The sequence below is a fragment of the Colossoma macropomum genome, unplaced genomic scaffold (genome assembly GCF_904425465.1).
Source record: "Colossoma macropomum unplaced genomic scaffold, Colossoma_macropomum, whole genome shotgun sequence".
NCBI lineage: Eukaryota > Metazoa > Chordata > Actinopteri > Characiformes > Serrasalmidae > Colossoma > Colossoma macropomum.
The window spans coordinates 1,203,722-1,230,827 of NW_023496043.1; the positions used below are offsets into that span (position 1 = coordinate 1,203,722).

The 27,106-nt window shown below is 39.2% G+C and overlaps 1 protein-coding gene across 2 annotated transcripts; it reads right to left on the reverse strand.

Annotated features, from left to right (window-relative positions):
- Positions 1-544: 544 nt before the first annotated feature.
- Positions 545-27,106, reverse strand: tmem41ab (transmembrane protein 41ab). 2 transcript variants are annotated; one of them, XM_036564862.1, is made up of 5 exons: positions 26,860-27,106; positions 11,860-12,010; positions 8,015-8,176; positions 5,796-5,934; positions 545-3,504 (listed from the first exon to the last, which is right to left on the reverse strand). In XM_036564862.1, exons 1-5 carry the CDS (start codon positions 27,003-27,005, stop codon positions 3,275-3,277), a joined length of 828 nt encoding a protein of 275 aa, XP_036420755.1. In that variant the 5' UTR covers positions 27,006-27,106; the 3' UTR covers positions 545-3,274. The 2 variants fall into 2 exon arrangements, with proteins under 2 accessions (XP_036420755.1, XP_036420756.1); XM_036564863.1 differs by lacking the exon at positions 26,860-27,106 and adding an exon at positions 25,430-25,502.

The window sequence follows — 27,106 nt, forward strand, 5'->3', positions numbered from 1 at the left end:
ATACAAAGAAAGCCTGCTTGATGAAGCTAAATCAACCTGTTTTGTGTTAATAAAACCTCTGCAGGCTGTTCTTAACTAAAAAGTAATGGCGAGAAGGTTCAAGAGGAGGCAAAGTGTCCCCAAACTTTTGACAGGCAGTGCGTATCTTTAAAAAAGTGCAAAAAAAAAGCTTCCATTAAGGCACATGAGGCTGTCACAGCACAGCTATTCCGAAAGTAAGGAATGCAGCAGATCTTTATAACGTTAAACTGGTGTAGTTACAGTCGAGTGTGAAAGTTTGACTGATTTTCTAAGTGAAGACAAGTTAATTCATCCTCTATGGGGAACACAGTTCTGCACATTTAATGCACATTTACTGAATTTAACCTATTGGAAAAAACAGAACATAAAACATGGCACATTTTATATTTTATGTTTTATTTTTTCCAATATGTCAAACTCAAAACAAAAACTCAAACACAAATAAATAAAAATTATGCACTAAACTTTGCAGAAAAATGTCATATGTAAGTTGGTTCTCTGTTGAGGATGTGAACTAATTTTCACTTAGGAAACCAACAAAGCATGTAATTTGACCAGGGGTGTTAAAACTTAAGCACACGGCTGTACTTTCATAATCTTAGGTGTTATTTCTTAATTTCCGCCCCTTTTAAAATAATACCACACTCCCCAAAAAAGCCAAGTGTAATCAACCTGAATTAATCATAAATACATTCCATGACTTTTTGCAAGTTTATCTCAAGCAGCAGCAAAAGCCACAAATAAATCACATTAAAAAACATCAATAAATACTGCACTATAAAAACATGTAAACACACGTATAAACAAACAACACCTGAGACACACAGTCCACCTCGCTCTTCCATGCACAGGCTTTCAGGCTTAAAGGCACATTCAGGGAAAAGGCACATCAAATCACACAGCACTGAAATACACACACACACAAACGCGCAGCCGCAAAATAACATCATAAAAAGTGTAAATCTGTTTTAAACTAAAACATCTCGATTCTGTCGTCCATACAAATAGGTCACATACTGAAAGTGTGGTATGTTCTATAATCCATATCATGAAATCTATTAATAAGATGTGAGATTTTCTGTGTTGCTGCAGTCAAAGTGTGTGTGCCTGTATGTGTTTAAGACATTGCTAATCTCCTGCTTGGCATACGAGTGTCCAGAACAAGGGCAGCATTACCAATTTGTGGCACTAAGTAAGATTTCCAGTGAAAATGCAGGCTATTTTTTTAAGATATTCATCTTATTCCTCCAAAATCCTCTTCGGAACCAAAACACACTCCCCACTGTTACAATCAAGGCACCAAAACTTCCCCTCGTCCAGTGGTCCGTCTCCTGGCCAGGGGAAGTCTAGAACAGTGCCATCTGCTGGTTGCGTTAACACATTTAGTCCCCTTGGAACTCTAAGGTTCTATCTGCGTTCTCAGCAGTTTTGAGATACTGAGCTTCACAAAATTTGGATTCCAAATAGCAAAACTGGTATGTGGAACACGAGACGTTCTAATAGAACCTCTAATCCTAAGAACTCACTGACTGCATGGAGTTATAAGGTTCTATCTGGCAAAACATCAAAAGAAGCAACGATTTTCAAGGAACACAAACAGTTTATACTCGTAATTTGTTTTAAAACATGAAATTGGTGCTGTAACAGAGTGTCTAAATAATCAGAAAGATAGATTTAATGCTTTTATGGCTTTTTTTATAACATTTGTTTCTTGTTTTAGGACAAATTATCTTTTTCTTCTTCCAAAAAGCAAAAACTGCTAAATATTTTGTCCAGTGCAGAGGTCAGTTTTAGTTAGGAACCATTAGTTTAAGTTTCCTTTAGTTAAACAGAAACCAGCTACTGTAATAAACTGACCCTGCAAATAAGCGTAGCGGGTCAGTCTAAAGGCAGTGTGAGGTTTTGTTTTATATCAGAAATGTGACTGTAATGAGCCGAAATGTCTTATTTTGGGATGAATCAAGAAATTAATCTTTATGTTGTAATTAAGACCCCATCAATTCAAATGTACGCTATTTAATTAATAATAATAATAAAAATAATAATAAGACAAGACTTTTTAAAAAACTGTAAGAAGGCAGGCAGAGTTTCAGCAACATGTTTTCATGTTTCATAAAGTTTTATAAACTTTTTCTGCGGTCACTGAGCCGAGCAGCGACATGCCAAAGAAGCAGAACCTGATTGGTCCTTTTGTGTGTATTCAAAGTACTGATTGGCTCGTAGGTAGAACGTTATAGACCTAAGTTAGAGTTTGACTTTGGAGACAGAACCTTATTGTTTTCTAGATAAAGTGTTCAAAAATGTATACAACTTCAAAACACCTCACATAATATTCAGAAGTCACAGAATAAGAACGTGAATAACTCAATTTTGACAAAAACGTCAGAACCTTATAATTCCAAGGGCACGATATTGATTCACCGTTCATTCATCACACTCCTCCGCACTGACACGATGCCTCATGAAAGTAAGACCACTATTAAACTTCAACACTGTTAAATAATAACACCAGCTACTCAAACTGTAGGCATCTAAGGCCAACGCAACTCAACTACCACACCTGACGAAGCTTACTTGTTTTGTGGGGTATTATGGTGAAGCTGCCAGCGTTATGATGTGTGCAGCAGTTTTGGTGCACAGTAGCTGTATTTTAACTCTTCAACAGACTCCTTAACCACCCTGTAATTCAGAGTATCCAGTGACATTCGGAGGAAAATTGTTTGTACGGTTAAACGGTTTCAGTAAACATTTTAGTTTCCCACAGGGTGTCGTTCATTTTCCCCATAGAGAAAACCAGCTTAGACCCAGAGTTCCTAACAAGGGCATTATGGTCCTACAGAGTGATGCACGACTTCAGAGGCCTGTATGTATTGTTGTATGTAGTGTGCAGGACCTCCAATTCATTGCTGTTCCTTCCGTATAGTGACCTACCACTTCAAAAGTGCTCTAGATTTGCTACAGCGGGGGTCCCAAACTCGAGTCTTTAAGAGCCACTGGAGTGAGGACGACTGATGGACGAAGATGGGCTACTACTGTTTCTACCAATGCGACGTACTTTCTGTCCGTTACTTGTTAGCTACATTAGCCTTGCAGCTCCAGTGCACAAAGAAAGACACCAAGCATGTCTTGGCTGATCTACTACATTTGGGGAGAGAGGGAAACTGTGATGATGTGAAAAACAGCCCACAGTGCTTCTGGGAAGGACTAGCGCTTGAAACCCCTGCCCCGCTCTGTGGTGCCTGCAGGGTCCGGATCATCTACTCTTGCGATCGTTCAGGTCGTTGCGGTGGCCGTTGACCTCCAGGCCGTCCAATTTGAGGTGGGTCTTGCTGTAGCGGCGAATCAGAGCGCCAGGCAGTAAGGCTGCACACGCTATCAGCAGCAGCTGCAGGAGAGTGCCCCAGGAGAAAATATCGTCCAGAGACGTAATCTCGGACAGGATGGCCCCCGTCCTCACACAGATGAAGTTGTAGGGGATCAGACCTGAAGGAAAAAGATTCGTTTCAAATGAATGAGTCTGACAGACGTGTTGACTCACTCCATACAAAGTTATATTTGTGTTAGTAGCTTTTGTTAGCATGCATAACGTGCATAAATCTTTCAGGTTACATGATTGTGATTAATCTGGCCTTTTTGCATGCATACAACTAAAAATGTAGTTTATTTTTCACAAAGTATGATTTAACTAGGGCGGCACGGTGGCGCAGTGGGTAGCGCTGTTGCCTCACAGCGAGAAGGGCCTGGGTTCGATTCCTGGCCGGGTGACCAGGGTCATTTCTGTGTGGAGTTTGCCTGTTCTCCCCGTGTCTGCGTGGGTTTCCTCCGGGTACTCCGGTTTCCTCCCACAGTCCAAAAAACATGCAGTCAGGCTGATTGGACATGCTAAATTGCCCCTAGGTGTGAATGTGTGTGTGATTGTATATGTCTGTCTGTCTGCCCTGCGATGGACTGGCGACCTGTCCAGGGTGTATCCTGCCTTCCGCCCAATGACAGCTGGGATAGGCTCCAGCACCCCACCGCGACCCAGAAGGATAAGCGGTTTAGATGATGTATGTATGTATGATTTAACTAATCTCATTAAAGAAGATATGATGTATGGAGGTCGGGCTCCCCTGCTCAAAAGTTCTGTTAGTGTGAAAAGCTACGCAAGTGAAAGACGATCTGATTTCCAAAAGGCATGAAGTTAAAGATGACACAATTCTTTAATATTTTTACAAAGGGTTTCTTCTGATGACTCTTCCACAAAGGTCATATTTGTGCAGCTGTAGCTGCACAGTAGTACAGAGTCTGCTAAATCTTCCTGAAGGTCTTTTGCAGTCAAACGGGGGTTTTGATTTGCCTTTCTAACAATCCCATGAGCAGTTCTCTTGGAAAGTTTTCTCAGTCTTCCAGGCCTCAGCTTGACCTCCAACATTCCTGTTAACTGCCATTTCTTAATTACGTTCTAAACTGAGCAAACAGCTACCTGAAAACGCTTTGTTAAGCCTCTCCAGCTTTGGGGCATCAATTATTTTAATTTTCAGAGAGCTACGCAGCTGCTTAGAACAGCCCATGGCTGCTGATTGTTGGCACAAGGTTTGAGGAGTCAGAATATTTATAAGCCTCTGAATTTTGCATCAGCTGGCCTTTCCCTAATGATGACCGTGAAGAAGCCACAGCCCTAACAAGCTTATTAAGGTCTGAGACTTTGGTAAAAGTTATCTGAGAGCTCAAATCTCTTTGGTTACCCAAACTTTTGCATAGTGCTCCTTCCCTTTTTTTCCACTCTAAAATGGGACAAACAATAATACACTAATCTTGATTAACATGTTGTAAAGAATGTTTGATCTTTTTTTGGAGATCAGTTCATCTTCTACTCCGTTAAATATTCACAATAACAGAAATTTTGACCTCTGTATGTACAGTCTTACCACTTTTTTGCCACATAACATTGCTAAACGCTACATTATTGGACTATAGAACCACACTTTTATTAAAATAAAAAAAAATAATAATGTATTACATTGGTTGTTAGCAAAACTGGTTCTGATGTTCTTTCATTTACTGAAATATTGTGGGTTTATACATGCAAATACATGCATTCTAAGAAAACATTTGTGCATTTTCATTAGCTTAAAATATGTAGGTCTGCTAGAACAAATGCTAAGGTGAACCTGTATCCACAAATAATGAAAAAGTGGAAAAAAAGATTAAACTTGACAAACTTCATAACCTCACTTTCATACAACTCTAGCTTAAAAGAACAGATTGGCAAAGTAGTCCTTCAGCCGGGACGTGTTTTTGTCTGTAGTTTGCTTCTTTAGTTTTGCTCTGGAGCTACGAGGCTAATGTAGCTAACAAATGGCCAACACTAGAGCAATGCTAATACTAACATTAGCACTGTGCAACCTGCCTGAGTCGTCTCACATGTGCCTTAAACTGTGTTGAGTTGTTCAGTATCTCTTAACAGACCCTCTTATACGGTGTCTGACACTGTATGACACTGTTTTCTTTAAAAATAGACGAAAGGACAAACAAAATTCAAGATGTCTGCCACTGTTTTTAGCCATGTAGAGTACATCTGTCCGTTTTTATAGGTAACAGTTCATTATACAGTGTCAGAAACCACACAAGCAAGTCCATTTGAGGTCGCTTGCAAACTTTTTACTACACCAAACTATTCTTTTATATTCTTTTATATGCTTATATTTCTTTTATATTCTTTTTTCCTGCACTTCTCAGACTCAGCTGATCTGGATGACCTGCTTTCTCATCTACATTCTGAGGGTGCTCACCAATGAGGACGGAAAAGAAGAATATGGGGATGGGAATATTGAGAATCGGAGAGGTTACGTTCAGGAACCAGTTGGGCGTCATTGGGAAGAACCTCAGGAAGAGCAGGAAGAAGAACAAACTACTTCTGTTTTCTTCTGCCTGAGACAGACATTCATAGAGGGGAAGAGAAAAAGAGAGAGGGATGAGAAGAGAGGGAACTCAAACTTGGGTTGGTGTAGATCTACTCAGCCTCTTTAGAAAGACAGTAAAGCATCTGAAAGGCTTGAAAAGGCCCTGAAAGCTGCTGGGAGGGGATCAAAGCACAGGTTCATTATTTCAGCTCATCAGGTCAAACAGCACGAACACACTTATTCTCCTCAGCGCATCTTCACTATCACTCAGCTGAGAAGCTCAGCACAAGTGTAAGGAAACATCGCCACCTACTGGACATACATGGTAATCACACACTCACAGAAGAACAGTCGTACGCGAAAGTTTGGGCACCCCTGATCAAAGGACGTTTTGTTGATTTTCTAAGTGAGAATAAGTTAACATCCCTTACAGAGACACACCTCTGCACATTTAATACACAGTGACTGTTTATGTCCTAAAAAAAAAAAACATTCGTTCTGTGCAAAATTTATGGCACATCATATATTGTTTCTATTTTATCAGCAGAAACATGTCATATTTCTGTGTGTTCTCTGTAGAGGATGTGTTTATTTTTTTAATTAATACAATTATTTTATTATATATGTCTGTATATATTTATTCAGTTGTTTATCTCAATATTTCAGTTTTAATAGCATCACTGAATGACTTAAATTTCAGTAGCATCATTATTAATAACAAACACACACACACACACACATCTTCTAAGCCGCTTATCCTCTGGGTCGCGGGGGAGCTGGAGCAACAAATACATAAATGTAAAAATCGAATTATTACATTCAATTAGACAATACATTTTGGGTCATATTTAATTATATATATTCACTTTTAATGTTATCGTTATTTATTTATTAATGCATTACTCATTTTTTAAACTTACTTATTGATTGATTGATTAATTGATTGATTTGATTCTTATCAGAAAAAATAACAACTCCATAACAGACAGGCAGAAGGACAGGCAGCTAGATCACTTTAGCAGGAAGCCCAACTGAGACCTGAAGCATCTTATGATATAAATGACATAAAACAGTTACTAAAAATACAAACAATGATACAGTTACAACCGCGACCCAGAAGGATAAGCGGTTTAGATGATGGATGGATGGATGATACAGTTACACTGCCAGTCAAACATTCAGGGACTCCCTTCATTTCTAATATACATTTGATTTTCATTGCCAATTTTTTATATTACGTTTATCTTCAGCACTCAGCTTCATGTTCATCAGAGTGTCTCTGTTGGTGTGAAGAGCAGAACCTGCCTAAAGCACAGACTAAAACTCTTTTTGTCCAGAAGTGGTTTAAACTCCAAAAGGTGGAGTTTTATTCTCGCTACAGCAGAGATAAAAGCAGGTGGAGTGTTTAATTATCACTGAATTAATCCTAGTTTGAGTTATTGTCATAAATATTCACAATATGGGTGCAAAAGCTATGTCAAGCAGTGTACAGTCATATGCAAAACTTTGAGCATCCCTGGTCAAATGACACGTTTTTTAGGCACCTAGGAAAATTATGATTGCTATAATTGCTAAAAAGCTATTTATCTTGACAATCTTTGTTTATTTGCTCAGAAAAAAACACTGATAGAACAAATACTAGTAATATGAAAACAGTAAGTAGTGATTTTATGTATGTCAGTGTGATCATTTATCCATTTACAGACCCCTCTCTGTGGAAGCCCAGTAATATGTGTACTCATCATCCAACACCTGGTTCGGCTAATCAGTACTTCATTATGGTAAATCAGCTGTGCTGGTGCTGGACTGTAACAACCCTATGTGATGGCTCGAGGCGCGCACGAGAAACATGGGAACAAACTTAATTCTTCAAACTAGCTCATGAGATATCAACTACTTATATGTTGAAATGTGTTCAGTTCAGTAATTTAACAGTAGTTGTGCATAGAAACGTACAGAAGTGTGTTCTCTATAAAGGATGTGTCAACTTATTTTTTTACTCAGAAAATCATCAAAACATTTTAATCTGACCGGGGTGCTTAAACTTTTGCATATGACATACAGAGCCGGTCTGAGTGGACTGAGAGCATCTCTAACTGGAAACTGACCTTCATCTGTAACATGGCCACCTTCTCGGGGAAGAGGCGTACGATGTGGCGTTTGCCGAAGGTGCGGGACAGGAGGTAGCAGTTTGTGGAGCCCACCGTGGTGAGAACGCAGGCGATGAACAGTCCGTGCCACGGCCCAAACAGCGCCCCCGCCAGCATGTTCTACAAACAGCACGGAGACAAGAATTAACACTGCTTAGACTGAGCACTGGATTTGAACAGTTTTGGCTGTTGACAATAATAACAGGTTCTAATGACCAACAATTATTAATTAGCTAATAGCTTGTTAGTATTTATAATTAACAAGTACATAATTGTTACACATGCATTAATAAATGGTACTATTCAAATTATTAACCAATTATTGATTATTTGTACGTAAATATGTTGAATTGTTAATTCATTAATTATAGTTATCATAATGTATATATGAATCAAACATTATTAAATTTCAAATAATAGTTGTGAATGAACTGTCTAAGTTCATGTTTGAATGGTTAAGTAGTTATTTATTATCTTGCTACTTTGCTATGCATAAACTTTTAATGCCCAGTTAATCATTATATCATCGCTGTCCAAAGAAAACCATGTCCAAATCTCCATTTTTGACGATTTTTATTTTTCTACATCATTTCAACACACCAGCTCTCCTTTACGTTGTGTGAAAATTTCCTGAAGAATGGACCAATAGAAATGCTCTAAAATCACTTGGAATAAAACTTCTTTACATTAACTAACATTGAAAGGTAAGAGTGTTTTTGCCTTCTCCTGTAAAGTTACTATTTCAGAGGTACTTATTTTTGTTTGGACTGCGATGTTCTGTACTTTTTCATTTTGCCTTTTTCCTCTTAAAAAGTTGAACTTATAATGAATTCATAAAGATGTATTTATTCTATTACTTCTTACACGTAAATTTTATACATTTTTTAAAGCCCCCGTCAAAATGGTTACACCACAGATAAAGCAATTACCAGTGCTATATTCAAGAATTAAATATAAATGAATACAATTTAATAGCTGAGCAGATAAATGCTCCAAATATTCTGAGCTGCTGTCTGTTCAGGACTGTGTGGGTGAGTGGTAGTGCTGAGCGCCACCGCCAACCAGTGTGCTTCAGCCCTACATGTTTGATGCCCCCCGCAGAGATATAGACCACTGTTCTCTTCTCAACCGGCCTCTGAATGATGAGTAAAAAGTGCCAAACGGAGAACAAGCTGTCTAATGGCCATTTTAGAGATCTAGTTACATTTTACAACCAATGTTGGAGAACTCAGGCTTTTATTTTATGATGGGCAGATCACTGAGGTCAAACTGAGGTCACACAATCTCCCACTGTGAGTCTGCACGGTCAAATCTGTGGACATGGTGGAGAAATTGCCTGTAAAGTACAACTGTATAAGTGCAAATGTAGAGGGAAACACTGTGAGTCTGGATGTTAGGGGATGTTAGGGGGTACATAACATACAAGCTTTTAATTCCTGCACTTAAGGTGGGCTGCTATCTACCACCCTCTCGTAAATGAAGTTTTCCATTGAATGTAGAATCCAGCAATAAGTTACCAACACTAGTAGGAAACAGCATTTAGCAATGATATAAACAACAGTGTAATAAACCTTAATAACAAGCACCATTAACACATTTAGAAAAGCTTCAATAACCACCTGCTTGCTGGGAGTTTTGGCTGGAACTCAGAGGGACAGCAGTGATCATTTACAGTGCTGTTATTTATTTATATGTTGCTAAGTAAATGATAAATAATTCATCTTGTAGCACATATTAATGACCTGTAACAACTATATAACTATTAACTATCATTTACAAACTGTTAGATAGTGATTAAGTATTTGTGGGGGCCTGTTAGTATGAAGTGGTTTGTTTGGATTCCATGCACAGGAAGCTGGACGATGATGAGGAAACAAAAACGTCTAAACCAAAATCATTTAAATGTTTTCACTATTAGTAGTTTAGCCTTTGAATTAGTTTCTATTTGTTATAGGTTCATTTGAAAGGGCTATTTCACCACATTTTTAAATAGAGCACCAAGGTTAGGGCCCCTTCAGGAAATTATTGGGTAGTATAGGGTCACATATAGGGACTCTCAAAAAAGCACTTCTAAAAACTGTAGAATTTCAATTTTTTGTAAAAAAGATTCATTTTTGAAGCTGAAAGATTTCACAGTCTGATAGAAAAGCTACACCAATAACTGAAGCTGTTGTGAGGATTTATTAAGCAGTTCAATTAAAGTGAAAGATAATTTTTAGCTTTATATTTAAAGCCACTTAATATTTCATTATTTAAAGCCAGTTAATAAGTCCAGCTATTCTGTAAGCAGCTAAACTCAGCATTTAAAACATTAATTAGAGCCTGCTGGGGTTTTAGTTTTTATAACTAAAAAATATTTGGAGCTCAGTTTTAAACGTTCTATGGTTGTGTGATTTAAAGTATTTTTTTTTATCTTTCTTGAAATCCATGATGTGACCTGCCAGGCCTTTGATACAGTCACAAGCAAAAGTTTAGGTGCCCCTGGTCAAACTATGTTTTGTTGATTTTCTAAGTGAAAATAATTTAACACAACATCTACAGAGAGCACACTTCTGCACAGTTTAAGGCACAGATACTTGTTAAATTTACTGAATTTAACAAATTGGAAATAAAAATAAATAAAATGTCTGTGCAAAAGTTATGGCACATTTTATATTTTCTGTTTTATTTTTTTTCCAATATGTGAAACTCAACAAATAAATAGAAACATGTTAGAATTTGCAGAAAATTGTCATATTTACGTCTGTTCTCTGTAGAAAATGTGTTAAATTATTTTCATTTAGAAAATCACAAAAACGTCATATGACCAGGGCTGTTTGAACTTTTGCATACAACTTTAAGTTGATGTGAAATAACTCATTATTATTTGAGCTTTTTAGATGTGAATCACCTCATGGACCTGTTTGTAAGTCACTCACATTTAGCAGGCTGGAGATTCTCCACAAGGGGGAGCTATTAGCACTTAAATAGCTTTTGCTGCTTCATAGTCAGTCACAATTTCACACAATGACACTGTATGTCCTTGTTTTATCAAAAATATCAGTGGGGTGGCCAGAGGTGGCCAGTGCAACTTCAGCATGGAGCCTGACCACCCTTCAGGCATCAGTTATTGGAATCTGGTGGTGCTGCATTTAATAATTCGTGTATCTTGCTGTGAGTGAAGGTGCACTGGGCCCCTTCAGCAGTGCTGCTCTGTGAGCTACGTTGTGAAATAGGCTGTGCGATGGTAAGATGAGTTAACTATCAATAATTAGTCAGCTATAATCGTTTGTCATGCTAATTACTTTTTACAGTTGAACACATGCATGTGTTGTAGCTTACACAGTGCTATCTGGCTAGCTTTCTAATCATTAGATCATGTATAACCTGTAGAGAGCAGCTTAAATGAATACCTCTATAGCCTGTCTGTATGAAATGTTTTTCTTGAAGTTAACACTGTGCACTGTGAATAGTGATGCATTTAATTTACTTGATTCAAATGCATCATTTCATCATGAATGACTAGAATACATTACATCAACACTGCTTATCTTTCAGTTTACTTTCAGCAATAGTTGTGTTGACGTAATATTTATTCATGTGGAAATGATGGACAGATTCAGTTATGTACTAAGGAAAAACCAGCACATTTTAATGCGCTTTGTTAGATTTTTTCTAGAAGTGTTCCAGCCCAATAAAATCTCAGGGCCTCCCTGGTCATCCCATTCTAAAAGTTCTAGCTAAGCCCCCCGTGAATCATCACTGCTGTCAGTCTCAAAAAACATTCTTAACTGTAAATGTATGTTAACTGTTCTACTACTGACCAGGAAGGAGGAGCCGGGGATGGCGAAGGACTGCTTGTAGAGGTAGGCACTGCAGTACAGCAACAACACATAGGCTGTGTGCTGCCGTTTATAGAACTTCAACAGCTCGGCCAGCTCCCGCAGCTCATCCAGATCAGACGGGAAATGCAACCTGTTAGGAAACATTTGGCACAGAGAGGAAGGTTACTGCATGACATGGGTTTGAACAGAAAGCGCAGAAACACTTGCTGGCAACAAATACACTACTGGTCAAAAATCAGAGTCTGGAGTCACTTTATTAACTGCTGTTATTTTACATACAGTACTAACTATTATTACTGTAAATATAAAAAACTAGACATCAAAAGCTACTTTTGGACATTTTGTTGAGTATTTCATTAACAGTATGTTTTGCATGCTGTGTTTTAAAATATGGGGAATTCTGGATATTAATATTATTATAACTGCATTTTCAATGTTCTACAGATTTCTCGGTCTCAGTCTGTTCATCATTCTGCGCACATCATTTTTTTACTGACAGATTTCGACTGATTGTTTGAAAGCAGTGAAGGAGAACAGGACAAGGATATTAGAAACATTTTATACATTTATCTGCAACCTAACTGCTTTGAATTGACAGCTCTGTGCAAAGGGCAGAGACCACCCTTCACTTATTTCATTTACAGTCAAAACAGCCATTAAGTACAAATTGTTCGTTTTCAGGAGAAAGTTCTGAGGAGATTAGATATTACATAATCCACTTGAATAATGAAGAGAAAGGTGAGAGGAAAATAAGAAAAAGAAAGGACAACTGGAGTTCAAAAAATGATAAAAAGATACAGAGAAAATGGGACTCATAACAACTGTGTAAGACCTGGTAGACACCAGAACTGCCCCCCTCAGATAAACAGCACTTTAAGCTTTCATCTTTGAGAGAGAGGAGAAAATCAAGCTCCACCTGTCCATCGTTCCACTGTGAGACACTCAGCACTATGAGTCTGAAAGGATGTGTAGCTGTTACTGAGAAAAGATGCTGGTGTTCTCAGAACAATGTTCTGACCAACCCAGAGTCCAGACCTCAACATCACTGAATGTGTTTGGGATTATTTGGATCGTGAGAAGCAGAAAATGCAACCAACTTCTAAGACTGAACTTTGGAACTTTGGAGGTGTGGAAAAATATCCCTGCAGATTTCTTCTCAGAAAGTCACTTGAATGGAATGGAAGTTTATAAAGCAATAAAGGCACCAAATACATATATATATATATATATATATATATATATAAAACTGGAAATTAAATGAATGAAGGCTGGTCTCAGACTCTGCACAGTAATGTGTATTATTGACAATGATCAGGAAAGTTCTGAAACTTTCAGAAAGATTCTGAAAAACTGAAATAGGAGCTGCTGATCCTGAACAACACTAGTCTCAGAAACCCGGCGTGGTAGTAATGCCCTAGCGCAGAGGAAGGGAAGGGTCTGAAAGCAAGGGTGTCACTTGACGGTACAATGATCTTAAATAGATTGTTTTAGATAGTGTTCTCTACACAGTTCTGTTCATAGATCATACTTCATAACCTCACTCATCATCAGCCCAGCTCGGTCACCCCGCTCTGCTGCCGTCTCCATTACACTGTTCTAAAGAAGTGCTGAAACCTATTTGACACAGGAAAGATGGATCTGAAACTGGCTTTATGGTCTGAGAAAAGCAAAAGAACAGCCTGAACTTACATATTTATAAAAAAGGTTATCACTGTCGTGTCTAAGCCTTGTAACTCTATTTATTCTTTATATTTTTATATATTTTTTTAAAAAATCAGCTGCTCTTTACATTGTATGAACATTTTTAGACAAATGGACATTTAGAATAACTGATCTACAATCAAACTGTTTATATATTATTGAAATCACTGAATGGTGTTTGCACATGTTTCAACCCAGAGTTTATTTCACGTACATTAATATCCTCTCATTACATTAAAGCCAACCTGAAATCAAAATGGTCCTTTTTACCTTGTTATGTTCATGGCTCTCGTCATATTAAAAGGGATTCCACTGATTTTTTAATAACGTCTGCTTAATTAAATGATGAAGATACAAACAAGTCATTCAGAGTGATTTGGAGTGAAATGCTCCATTTTAGTGAAACCTGCCAAAACTTGCAGAAACTTCATAGTGTTGGTGATAGGAACCAGACATCCCCCTCTATAAGCTCCCTCACTGAAAGTTATCACATGAAATGATTATGAATTCCTGATAAGTTGAGACATTTGGCTTAAAACATACTGTTAAAAGGTACATGCAGGGTGTTGTGAGGTAAAACAGTCCCAAAGAAAATGTATCATCTAGAAATCATTACACATATCATCTATATTTGTGCTGTAAACACTCATTCTTATCAGCAGCACTTTTGCGCCCTCATTGCTCACTAGCAGCTCAACATAGAGTCACAACATCTCACATACAGAGCAACGGTGTCCTAGTTAATCTGATAACAGAATTACGGGAAAAAAAGTATTTTATTTGATTATGTTAATTAAAAATATCCTAGTTGATTTCAGTTCCACCAGCAGAATGGCCACTAGTGGGCCTGCAGGAAGAGGCTACAGCTATGAACATTGTTTCCTTCTCCTATAAAGTTATACCACAGCAAGAAAGTGGTAAACAGAAGTGCTTGAGTACTAGGTGAAGTCAGCATGAGAGAGAGAGAGAGAGAGAGAGACATGTCTTAAACAAAAATGAAACATGACACAACTGTGAGACGGAAATAGCCTGGTGCCCTCTCAGCCTGTCTCCTAGTGACCCCCCTCCACTGCCTCTAACAAACTGCCCCCGAAACTTAAGACACTGCCAGACTGAGGCTGTATGAAGCCAGTTTTTTTTCATGTCATGCAGTGTCCACAGTGCAGTGCACCTCTTCACACTCTCATTGGCTAATGAATGGTATCCCGTGCTGCTATTGGTAACATGAACTGCATGGGGAAGTCCCATTGGCCAGACAGGCATGTGACCAAAGCCCTAATAAGCGTTCCGTAAGCTAAAAAACCAGGGCTTTAATTTCGCTTACGCTCTACTGAGGGTGACAAACATGACACACGGCAAAGCAGCATATGTGCAGTGACTGCAGCCAGCAGCTAAAGTCTGACCGCAACTGCAATATATGTAATAATATAATTAATATAATGTAATATATATATATATATATATATATATATATATATATATATATATATATATATACTATGCTTATTTTAAACAGACGTAGTGCTGTAGATACTGAAGTTTGATGCTACTACACTACTCGCTACTGTCACTCACTCAACACCCACATCAACCCACGCAAGTCGTCTCCACTTTCTCATGGGAAATTCCCTACGCACTACATATAGGAGTTTATAGTACTGCAGGTGCTGAAAACAAACCTAAGCTGTATATAGATAACTGTGCACATCTTAAGGGTCCAGCCAGAGACTAGGAAACACACACCCCGACCTACCCACCCTTTAAATGGCTAACAGGTGGTACTTTAGTCATATTCCAGGACTTTCCAAAAACACTTTCTATTCATTCACCACAGTGCAACACTTATACATTTCACAAGAGCCAAATTAAAGATGACTTCAGAAAGAGTAACTACAGTCGTGGGTAAAAGTTTGGGGACCCCTGGTCAAACAACACGTTTTATTGATTTTCTAAGTCAAAACAAGTAAACACATCCTCTACAGAGAACAGACTTCAGTGCATTTTAATAAACAATGACTGTTTATTTACTGAATTTGATATATTGGAGAAAAAATAACATATATAATGTGGGCTGTGCAACAGTTCTGGCATATTTTATGTTTTATTTTTTCCAGCAAAAATTGTGCTCTGAGGTTTGCAGAAAAATGCCACAGTTTAACTTTGTGTTAATTTACTTTCATTTAGAAAGTCACCAAAACATGTAAAGTTCTACATATGAATGTATATTGGCAAATATTGTACACTTACAGACTAATTTATGACTTTTTAAACATACATATAATCCTGCCCATCACTCAACTAATGTAAATGCAGGTCTACTGGCCACAGTGGCCCCTAATCAGGGCTTGATTTCCCTGGTCAAAAAAATGATGAATCTGAATCTCTGAATTACGTAACTCGTGTTACTCAGGCACAGCAGCCTCTCTCTGTCTGTCTGGAAGTCCTACTTCTATTTACTTATTTATTACACACTTAATTTTAGTAACATCTGACAAAGTAACTCTGCCTCAGTCCTGCCAAGGACATCTGCTGCTTTCTGTACTTGAGAACATTCACTCCTCAAGAAGATTCTCTCTCTTTCTCAGCACATTCAGAAGCCCCGGGGTGCTCCAGAGGGAATCGTGTGATCTTTTAACGGTCTCTGTCTGTCCTCTCTCTGGCCCGGGGCCCAGCGCCATCATTATAGAAAGGAACGACATTCATTTGCTCCCTCTAACTCCGCAACACTCTAACATACAGGCAAGTGTAGATTACATGAATAAACAGTTACATGCTTGAAACAGTAAATACTGGATCCTCCATTAACCTCTGTATCAAGGTTTATCACCAAACTTTCAACTTAGTTTAGTCATTATTAGGGTTTTATTTAAACCATCATTGTAATCCTGGTTTTATTTTACAGTAAATGCAAATTAAATTTAATCCTTATTTAATATATATATATATATATATGTGTGTGTGTGTGTGTGTGTATTTTTTTCTCCAATGTGTTAAATTCAGCAAATAAAGGGTTATAAAATGTGCAGAACTGTGTTCTCTGTAGACGACATGTCATTTGACCAGAGGCACACAAACATTTGCATACAACTGTATGTATCAGTTTCATTTTATATGCGTAGACTCTCAGGGCTTGTAACTCACTCACTCACATTGAGCAGTCTAAAGATTCTCCACAAGGGTAACTTAAATTAGCTCTCAAATAGCAGCATTTGTGTGTGTCATTGAAAGAGAGGAAACCCACAGCAGCACGATCTCACAAAAGCATGTATGTTTGCACTTGTAAGTTTTGTGTATTTGAAGGAAACAGCTGAAAACACACTAAACATTCTCCAGGTAAGACATATTTCTATGTTACCCTCTTGAATGGGTGGGGCACACCGATGGGCTCAGAGTTTTATTACACACTTCTATAACCTAAGAATAGCTTAGCTAGTTTACACCGAAGTCCCTGTAGTTACTGAACAATAAGCCTTAGTTTGTAATAAACCTATTTTAAAGGGTTAATCCAGGTTTCAATACTCTGGCTGTGATTAATCCTTATGTGTGCGCATGAAAGCATGACATTTATGAAAAACAGGAGGAGTCGTCAAGGGGCTTATTTTGAAGTAAAAAGAAATATATGCAGGAAAGTAAAGTGCTTGCAATGGCAAACAATCAATGCTGTAGCCTCCGTGTTACCACTGACTGGAGTAATAATTAATATTTTAAATCTTTTTTTTAATCTATGTAGTATGATTAGCTTCCTATGTTAAAAAAGCGATATCCTTAATGAGATTAATGGCACAAATGTCATGAAAAAAAGGAACCAGAGAGGTCCACCTCTATCAGTGGACAGTCAGAGGCTCAGTCCTGATAGGTCAGAGGCTCTGTCCTGAGTGGTCAGAAGCTCTGCCCTGATAGGTCAGAAGCTATGTCCTGATAGGTCAGAAGCTCTGCCCAGAAGCTGTCCTGATTTTTCCAAGCTCTGTTTATGATCTGCAATCCTGAACTCAGCCTGCCCTGGACCAAATTAGGCAGGCTGAGTTTAGCATAAATTCCCATTGTGATGTATCATCATAAAAAAGGGCTCCTCCAGTAATATTCTTGTTTTCAAAGCTAGTTAGGCTTCAGGTGTGAGTATGCATTCTCTAGGATTCACTGTATTGCGGCATACAATGATGCAGCCCTATTCTAGTTTTCTCTCAGAAGGAGGAAAAAAAAGTAGTGATAATGATTAGTCTGTAGAGTTATTTACTAACACTGGGTCTCATTCATCAACCATTCTTACGAAGAAATTTCTTCTCAAAACCCACTTATGCAGTTTTCACAAGATTCTGACATTCACCACCGTTTTCTTATTCTTATTCCACTTACTATATAGGTGCACTTTGTAGTTCTACAATTACAGACTGTAGTCCATCTGTTTCTCTGCATACTTTGTTAGCCCCCTTTTACCCTGTTCTTCAGTGACCAGGACCCTCATGTACCCTCACAGACCAGGTACTCTGAGGTACCCTCTTATTCTCAGCACTGCAGTAACACTGATGTGGTGGTGGTGTGTTGCGCTGGTACGAGTGCTGTGAAACAGATGGACTACAGTCTGTAACTGCAGAACTACAAAGTGCACCTATATAGTAAGTGGAACTGATAAAATGGATAATGAGCATAGAAACAAGGAGGTGGTCATAATGTTATGCCTGATCAGTGTAAACAGTGGACAATCAAAATGAAAGGCAGGTCATGGTTTTAATCACATGAAACATAGGTTCAAAATAAAACCCATGATTAATAAATCCTTGACCCCAAACTCTGCTGAATTCAATCTTTGTTGGCGCAGCAGTTTTTAATCTTAAGAAGTATTTAGTGCATTCAGTAAATACACTATTAAACACTCAGGTTCTGAAATGTTTTTGGGCTTGGACATGCAGTTCCATAGCACCTTTATTTATCAGTGTAGTATGAATTATTCAGCAGCTACAGTGAAACTAATATGCATGTTATGCAGTTATGAGAGTGAGGAACTGAAGTCTGGTCCTAACAACATGAATGTAATGGGTTAGCGTGGTCTCCTAGAAGAAGTTCAGAGGCTGAGGACAGGTGCTGGGCGTGTCGTGGGCCCCAGAGGCCGTCTAGTCTTTCTGCTGGCCAGGGGAGAATCTGAGGAGCTGGCCACTTGCTGAGGGAAATTCGTGGGTTGTCTTACACCGTGAGACATGACAGCATGACCCGGTGACTCTGAGGACTGAGAGTCCAAAATGCAGCGAGAGTCATCGAGGATAAAATAACGGACATGATGAGTGGAATGAAGAGCAGAATGTTCCTCAGGGTTTTAACTGAGCATCATCACCACCAGCATGACAACATCCTTCTTTCCACTCTATCCATCTATCTGCACATCTTTCTCTCCACAGCTACAATGAAATTAAGGCCCATATCATGGAAAACCATATTTTGTTCAATTATTTGTAAAATAAATAGGTTAAATAAGTTCTGTGAAAAGCAATAATCCCCCCCCAGTCCATACAATCCATATATGCAAACTGCAAAAAGAGCCTGTTGTGAATTCATCATGGTTCTGATGTCACAACCATGAACCCATTTTCATATGATCCCCCTTTCAGCCACCAGCTCGTCCATTCACACTGAAGTGATGACAAGTGTTGTTACTGCAGACCAGGGGCATTTAATTAAAATTCAGGAAGGTCCAGTTAGAAAAAATTTCCTCAAGCAAAGGTCCAGAACATCATAATGTCTAACTTGCATTACGATTCAGTGCCATATACTGTTTACTGAAGTAGCCTAGTAGTTACATCAACATCTTATGCAGTCAACAACTGAATGTCAAATCAAATAAAGTACAATTCAGTAATATTTCAAGAACATTTATTGTCAGTTTTAGAGCACGGCATGAGAAATAATTTCCCTCACCTCATCCCTATGTGTGTGCGTCACTCATTTGAGTCTCAGTGCTCATCGTAATGCACAGATCTGATTGGCTCAGCATGTGATTGGTCTGTGAGTTTCCCCGGCAGCTAAAGCGGTACAGTAAAGGCTAAAAAAGTTACGCCGATTAAAATAGGACCACCCCATCGAAATTTAATAATTGTCCATAGTTTATCGGTTATAGATCCGGGCCCACATAGGACAGAGCGGGGTCCGGACTCAGACCACGGTCCGCCTATTAGTGGCCTCTGCTGCAGACAGTAGCTGTTCCTGGCTGTCAGGAAGCAAACTGATCATTATGGCCTTCTTTATGGCTGAAGTTTTGTTTTTTCCCATCCTGATGACTTCAGTTTGAAGTTAACAGTTAGTTCTGTACATTTCAGCCTAAACTGCTATTTGAATGAGGTATAATACGGAGCAGCCGGTCAGAACATAGCTCATACATATATCATGTCATTAGAAAATGGTAGCTTTACAAATGAATTCGGACTGTTTATGCCACATAAAACAGTACAAACATACAAACTAAAAGTAAAACATAAGTACAACATACAGTATAGAATATGGGCCCCTGAAAGCCACAGAGTACTCTAAGCAGTACAAGTGAAGGCCTACACTCACTGTAAGGACTGTGTTTTTATCCTCAAAGGAAGTGTTGTGATTTTTATAGCGATGATCTAGAGATTCGCTGGCAGAGTTCCAAACTTCCAACCCTGCGTTCGTACACTTAACCTTTACTCTCAGCTTACCTCACCCTCAGCCTTAACCTTTATCCATCGTCCACCGTCCACCAGCCACATATGCATGCCACTATGAGCTGTAATGAGCACCTTCATCAGTCTACAGTAGTGTGAAAAAGTCTTAGGCCACATGAAAGCATTATATTTCAATCTCAGCAGTAAGAAAAACACATTAACACAGAAGAACAGAATAAATAACAAAATAAAAACAAATATACATTAATACAGTACATTGTGATTTGATGTGTATGAGTGTGTTAGCTTAACCATTAAAAATCCTCTCCATAAGAAAACCCAGTATTTACAGTCACCATCCAATACCTGCTTCAGCTAATCAATATTTGCAGTCATATGCAAAAGTTTGAGCACCAGTCATGAAATGGCATCCTCTACAGAGGACATACTTCTGCACATCTTAATGCAAATTACTGTTTATTTGCTAAATTTAACATATTGGGGGAAAAACCTAAAAGGTGACCTGCACAGAATATATGGCACATTTTATATTATATATGTCTTATATATGTTTTTTCCCAACATGTCAAACTTAGCAAATAAATAGAGATGTGCTCTAAAATATGCAAACATTTGCATACGACTCTAGGTTTTACATACTAATTCACCAGAAAGAGCATTTATAAATGAAATATATCCAGACATATTAAAGGAAAAACCATCAAAAAGTGTCTTAATAAAAAGTAAGGCCACCAGAACAGCTTCAGTGAGCCTTGGCATAGATTTGAGGACTGTACCGGTGGGATGTAACACCATTCTTCCTAAGGAAATTCCCTCAGTTGGTGTTTTGATGATGGTGGTGGAGACCACCTGTCTAACACGTTGGTCCAAAATCTCCCTTAGGTGTTCAACTGGCATATGATCTAGTGACCGCAAAGGGCATAGCATTCAATTCATATCATTTTCATACTTATCAAACCATTCAGTGACCACTGGTGCCCTGTCTCCCATCCTGGGAGAGACCACTCCCATCAGGAAATGAAACGTCAGAATAATCAGAATAGCTAGGCAGAACTGCTGTCTGTGACTCTCACATAAAACAAAACAGCAAGTAAAAGATAAATCCGAGCTTGAAGCTTCTCCATGGTCGCTACTGTTGTTTGTGTCTGCTGGTAACACTAATGTTAATGATTCAGTTAAACAAAACAAGCTCCGCCTACTTTCACATGTCTGACGTGCGATGGGAAACATGCTGTACTCTACTGCCCGGTGGAAAAACGCCAGCATAACAGCATAAAAGAGCCACTGGGCTCCTTTACTGCAGGGGTCAAGCATTCAGACCTGTACTGTTCACTTGGTGTACATCACACATGCACTCAGCCACTTGTGAAGAATGACTCATCTGAACATTTCACTTTTTTACTTGTTCAATCATGACAGTCATATTTTATTCTAATGTCTAATTCACAGTATCGACAACTCAAAAATGTGAATGTGTCAACAATGTATGAAAATGTACACTTTCCTGTATTTCATAGAAATAACTGTCAGTGATAAAAAATAGGCGTCTGTGTGTGTCCTACCAGAGTGGGCGGGGCTTATGCTATCCTTACACCAACAAATGATTGGGCTTTTTTTTTCTTTTGTCACTTTAGCTGAAGCTCAATAAGCTATCCCACCCCTTACTTAACTCTAATACAGCGTTCGGCAAAGTGCAGCTCTTTTACTGCCCTGTTGCAGTAATTAAGCTCTGCTGGTCATTCTAACACAGTTTTAACTGAAAAGTCACAAAGCTGAAGTCAGCGTCTCGTTCGAACTTTCCCGTTCCACCTTAAATGTTGCGGCAATTACATTCTGCCGCTTCAGGCACCATTTAAGGTGGAACAGGAAAATGTGCACAAGAATTGGGCAAATGAAAAGCTGAATTCGGCCTCGTAAAAAGTAGAACGTTAAGAGACATTTTGCAATAAACTGTCCAACTTTTGCTTTTACTTTAAAGTTTTGTGCCAGAAATGTGAAAAAAGCTGAGCTAAAGCTTAAAGCAGAGCAAAGTAAGTCTGCATTTTGGTTTATATTTTTTAGCCTGTACTACTACATTAGTACATACTGAGACACATTTACAGCCAAGATGGTAAAGTGGACATAAAATGTTGTGGCTCCCAAGGTGGTTTGGTTTTTGTTGAAAAGAAAAACCGGCTCTTCTTAACATTTGGGTTGCCGACCCCTGCCCTAATACATCAGGGGCACATTCAGTCTCTTAATGTTGCGCACTGTTTTGCTACGGTTTTCAGGTTGAACAGCATGTTTCATCGAAACGGTGTGAAACAGAGTGCAACAGGTGCTGAGGCACGTTTGGTCCTGTTTGATGGGCGTGTCAGAGGTGTTACAATCAGCAGCATAAACCCTTAGGCTCTGCAGGAAGGTAGTTGCTGCTCTAGGGGTTGTGATTTTTGGGATTTAGTTTGCTAGAGAGAGTCGAATCAGGCATCAGTAAGGTTCAGTTTGAGGACTATTATTGATCAGAGCCAAAAAGATGTGTGTGGTATAGAATTATATGTCGGCAGACACAAGATGTATTAATACATGGTTTGTGGGTTGCATTTCAATATGAGTCATGACATGTGACAACATGTGACCCAGTGACTGCAAGACTGAGAGTCCAAAAGTGAGTGAGAGCCATTGAGGATAAAGTGACAGAGATGACGAGTGGATTGAGGAGCAGAATGTTCCTCAGGATTTGAGCTGAGCATCATCACCACTAGAATAACATTCTAGAATATCCTTCTTTTCATTCTGTCCATCTATACATACACACATATCTGCACCTCCTTCTCTCTACAGCCACATTTTCCTCATTATTTAAATAAAAAAAAATGATGTAGTTTGTAAACAGATGTCAAAAAAACAAATCGAGTTTTGACCTAAGAAAAGGAAACCTGAAAATGTGCATTGTTACACCTCCTATCACCACTTACTGTCCAAACAGATAGTGTTAAACGGTTTATGTACTACAAGTCTGATAAACATCTCACTGAATCTCCCTGTCCGTCCACACACAGTCCACTCTATAAGCAGGTGATGAATTTCTGCAGGAACACACCACTAAACGCCTCGATGGCAGATCAGCTGACAGAGAAATAGAGACAGTTATGATGCCAGACGTAATAATGAACGACCACAGATGTTGTCATTGCCGTTTACTGGATATGTTCACGGCTATCTATTACTACTGACAACTGACCGCGGAAAATAAGTAAAGAAAAAAGAAAGACAGAGTGATAGAATGGAGTAGAGAGGCAGGAAGAAAATGACTGAAGAAAAGGTGAGAGAGAAAAAGAGAACAAGAGAGTGAGAGAAAGGGGGGAGAGAGAGAGAGGTAGAGAGAGAAAGAAAGGAAGAAAATGAGAGAGTGAAAAACAGAGTGAGAGTGAAAAAAGAGCAAAAAGAGAGGAATGAGAGAGAGAGACGGAAGCAACGGAGAAATAAAGAGAAAAAGAGAGGAAGAAAGAGATACAGAGAGGTAGAGAGGGACAGAGGGAGAGAGTGAAATAGAAAGAGAGAGGAAGAGAATGAGAGAGAGAGGGAGAAAGAGAGGAAGAAAATGAGAGAGAGAATGAAAAACAGAGTGAGAGTGAAAAAAGAGTGAAAAAAGAGGAATGAGAGAGAGAGAGAGAGAAAGGAAGCAAGAAGGGAAGGGAGAGATAGAGAGAAAAAGAGAGAAAGACAGACACAGCAAGAGATACAGAGAGGTAGAGAGAGACAGAGGGAGAAATAGTGAAACAGAATGAGAGAGAGAAGAAAAGAATGAGAGAGAGAGGGAGAGAGTGAAAAGGAGTGAAAAAGAGAGGAATGAGAGAGAGCGTGAAAGAGAGAGAAAGACAGTACAGTAAGAAGTAACACAGTGCTGACTCTACAGCAGGGTAACCTGGCCGGGTCCCTGCAGTCCTGGTGTTCAGTTAAGGCTTAAACAGACAGTCTTTCTCTGTCCTGCTTCATCTTGGTGTTTTCTCTAATCCAACACTTCTGACTCAGCTCATCAGCTCATTATGAAGACCTTTAGAGGGTTTTAACCTCTTAAACTCTGTGCTGTGTTTACATTATGAGGACAGACAGTCAACAGCAAACTCCTTGCTATTCAATGGAGCAGTGATGGAAAATTCACCGTACAGCAGTAATCAGCAGACGTCCTGTCAAGAGCTCAATTTTCCCAACCTTTGCTGTCGGCCGTAGAGGTGGAATAAACCAGATGTGGAAAATTCTGAAACCTGATGATAAATGTTTATAGTAGGACGTTGCAAATTCAGTCATGCTCATTCACGTATACCAAAGTACAAACTTCATCAAAAACACACTATTAGAGACATTAGCATGTGCTCAAAGATTAACCAGTGGCTAAAACCAGTATTCAATTATACTATCACTATAGCAACATATACTTTGCTGGATGACGTTGTTGGTCGCCAATTCTGCTGTGAGACACGGAGTAACGTAAACGCAGCACAAGGATCTTAATTTCCTCACTCTCATAACTACATAACTTACACATTAGGTTCACAGTATTAATGTATAATTTATACGAGTGTAATGTAGAATTGTTGAATTAATAGTAGTAACTGAATAATTCTTAGTAGTGACTCAATATATACACACTATATGGCCAAAAGTATGTGGACACGTGGCCATCACACCTATATGAGTTTGTTGGACATCCTATTCCAAAACTAAAACTGGTCCAAAACTATAGGCAGTAATATGCAGTTGCCCCTTTCTTTGCAGCTACAACAGCCTCCACTCTTCTGGGAAGCTTTCCGCAAGATTTTGGACTGAGTATGTGGGAATTTGTGCCCATTCAGTCAAGAGAGCACTTGTGAGGTCAGACACTGATGCTGAATGTGAAGACCTGGCTCACAAAAAGCGATCCAATTCATCCCAAAGGTGTTGGGTGGGGTTGAGGTCAGGGCTCTGTGCAGGCCACTGGAGTTCCTCCACAGCAAACTCATCAAACTATGGACCTCGCTTTGTGCACAGGGACGAAGTCATGCAAAAACAGGAAAGGACCCTCCTCAAACTGCTGCCACAAAGTTAAAAGCATATAATTGTCTAAATTGTCCCTTTGTGTGCTGCAGCATTAACAATACCCTTCACTGGAACCAAAGGGCCCAAACCCTGAAAAACAGCCCAGACCATTATCCCTCCTCCACCAAACTTTACTGGTGGCACTATGCATTTACCGGTAGGTGGCGTTCTCTTGGCATCCGCCAACCCAGATTCTTCCATCAGACATCCAGACAGTGAACGATGACTCATCACACTGGAGAACATGTTTAGACTGCTCCAGAGTCCAGTGGTGGTGTGCTTTACACTACTCCAGCTGACGCCTGGCACTGCGCATAGTGATCTTAAAAACTCCAGCAGCACTGCTGTGTCTGATCTACTTGTACCAGCACAACACACACTAACACACCACCACCAGGTCAGTGTCACTGCAATGCTGAGAATGACCAACCACTCAAATAATACCTGCTCTGTGGTGGTCCTGTGGGGGTCCTGACCATTGAAGAACAGGGTAAAAGGGGGCTAAAAAACTATGCAGAGAAACAGATGGACTACAGTCAGTAATTGTAGAACTACAAAGTGCATATATACCTTAATGGAAGCTGATAAAAAGAATAAGACCGTAGATTAGTATATATACATAATAATGTGCTTAGGTTCCTAAGACCTTTGCACAGAACTGTAAGCTGGTTTGATGAACAAAGTTTGGCTCCAGATTTCTTCTGGACGCCTCCAGAGCACGTAAATTTGTGAGGTCCTCATCAGCACACCAATACAACTAATTAATGATGGGCTTCCATGACTAAAGTTTTGCACATCACTACTAAAAAATCACTACTTACTGTATTAATATTAGTTGTATTTACTGTAATAGAGGTAAATAAAGGTAAATAAATGCTTACTGACCAGAACTTTCAGCTTTTGGACATACATATACACACACATGTATGTGTGTATATGCGTGTGTAACTGTTTTTCAGTTTTTGACCTAATTTGAAAGTACCTATTGTCCTTTACATTATGTGTAAATTTCATGAGGAATGGACCAAAAGAAACAGATCAAAATTACTTGGAAAAAAAGTCGGGTTCCATTGACTTACTTTAAAAGTAAAGTAGGTTTTTCCTTCTCCTGTAAAGTTATACAAGGTTTTGTTCTGACAACAGCGAGATATATATATATATATATATATATATATATATATATATATATATATATATATACATACACACACACACACACACACACACACATATATGTATATATATACATATATATATATATATATATATATACACACACAGAGAACGCACTTTAATGCACAAGTACTTTTAAACTTACTAAACTAATTTACAAAGTATAACTGAAGAAAAGAATGAAGGAATAATAAGTAAACTGTAGTGGAAATGAGTGATAATAAGCGGAATTTTGTCTAATACTCTGTTTAACCACCAGCGGGCCGCCAGCTTTGCCATCTCCAACAACTCTGTACTCCACACTGCCAGTAAGAACCGAGGCTTTCTTCTGCGACCCAAACGGAGCAGTGACCCCTCACTATAAACGCTCCTATCATCTCCTGAGCGCGCGCGGCCGCTGTGAGTAGCTCACCTGCGCTCCTCGAGCTCCTCGCGCTCCTGTCCCTCTGCTCCGGGCTGCAGGGCTCGAGGCGGAGCGGCCGGCAGAAAGGCGGACAGCAGGTAGAGGTAGAAGGTGGCGGCGGCCACCACGGCCACTAAACCCCACACAGAGCGCATGGTCCCCGGCTACAGCTCCCTGCAGAGAGCCGCGAGCTCAGTCACTCCACCGGCAAGGGTTCAAACATACGGGGAATTACAGCGGGGGGGCGGGTCAGGGA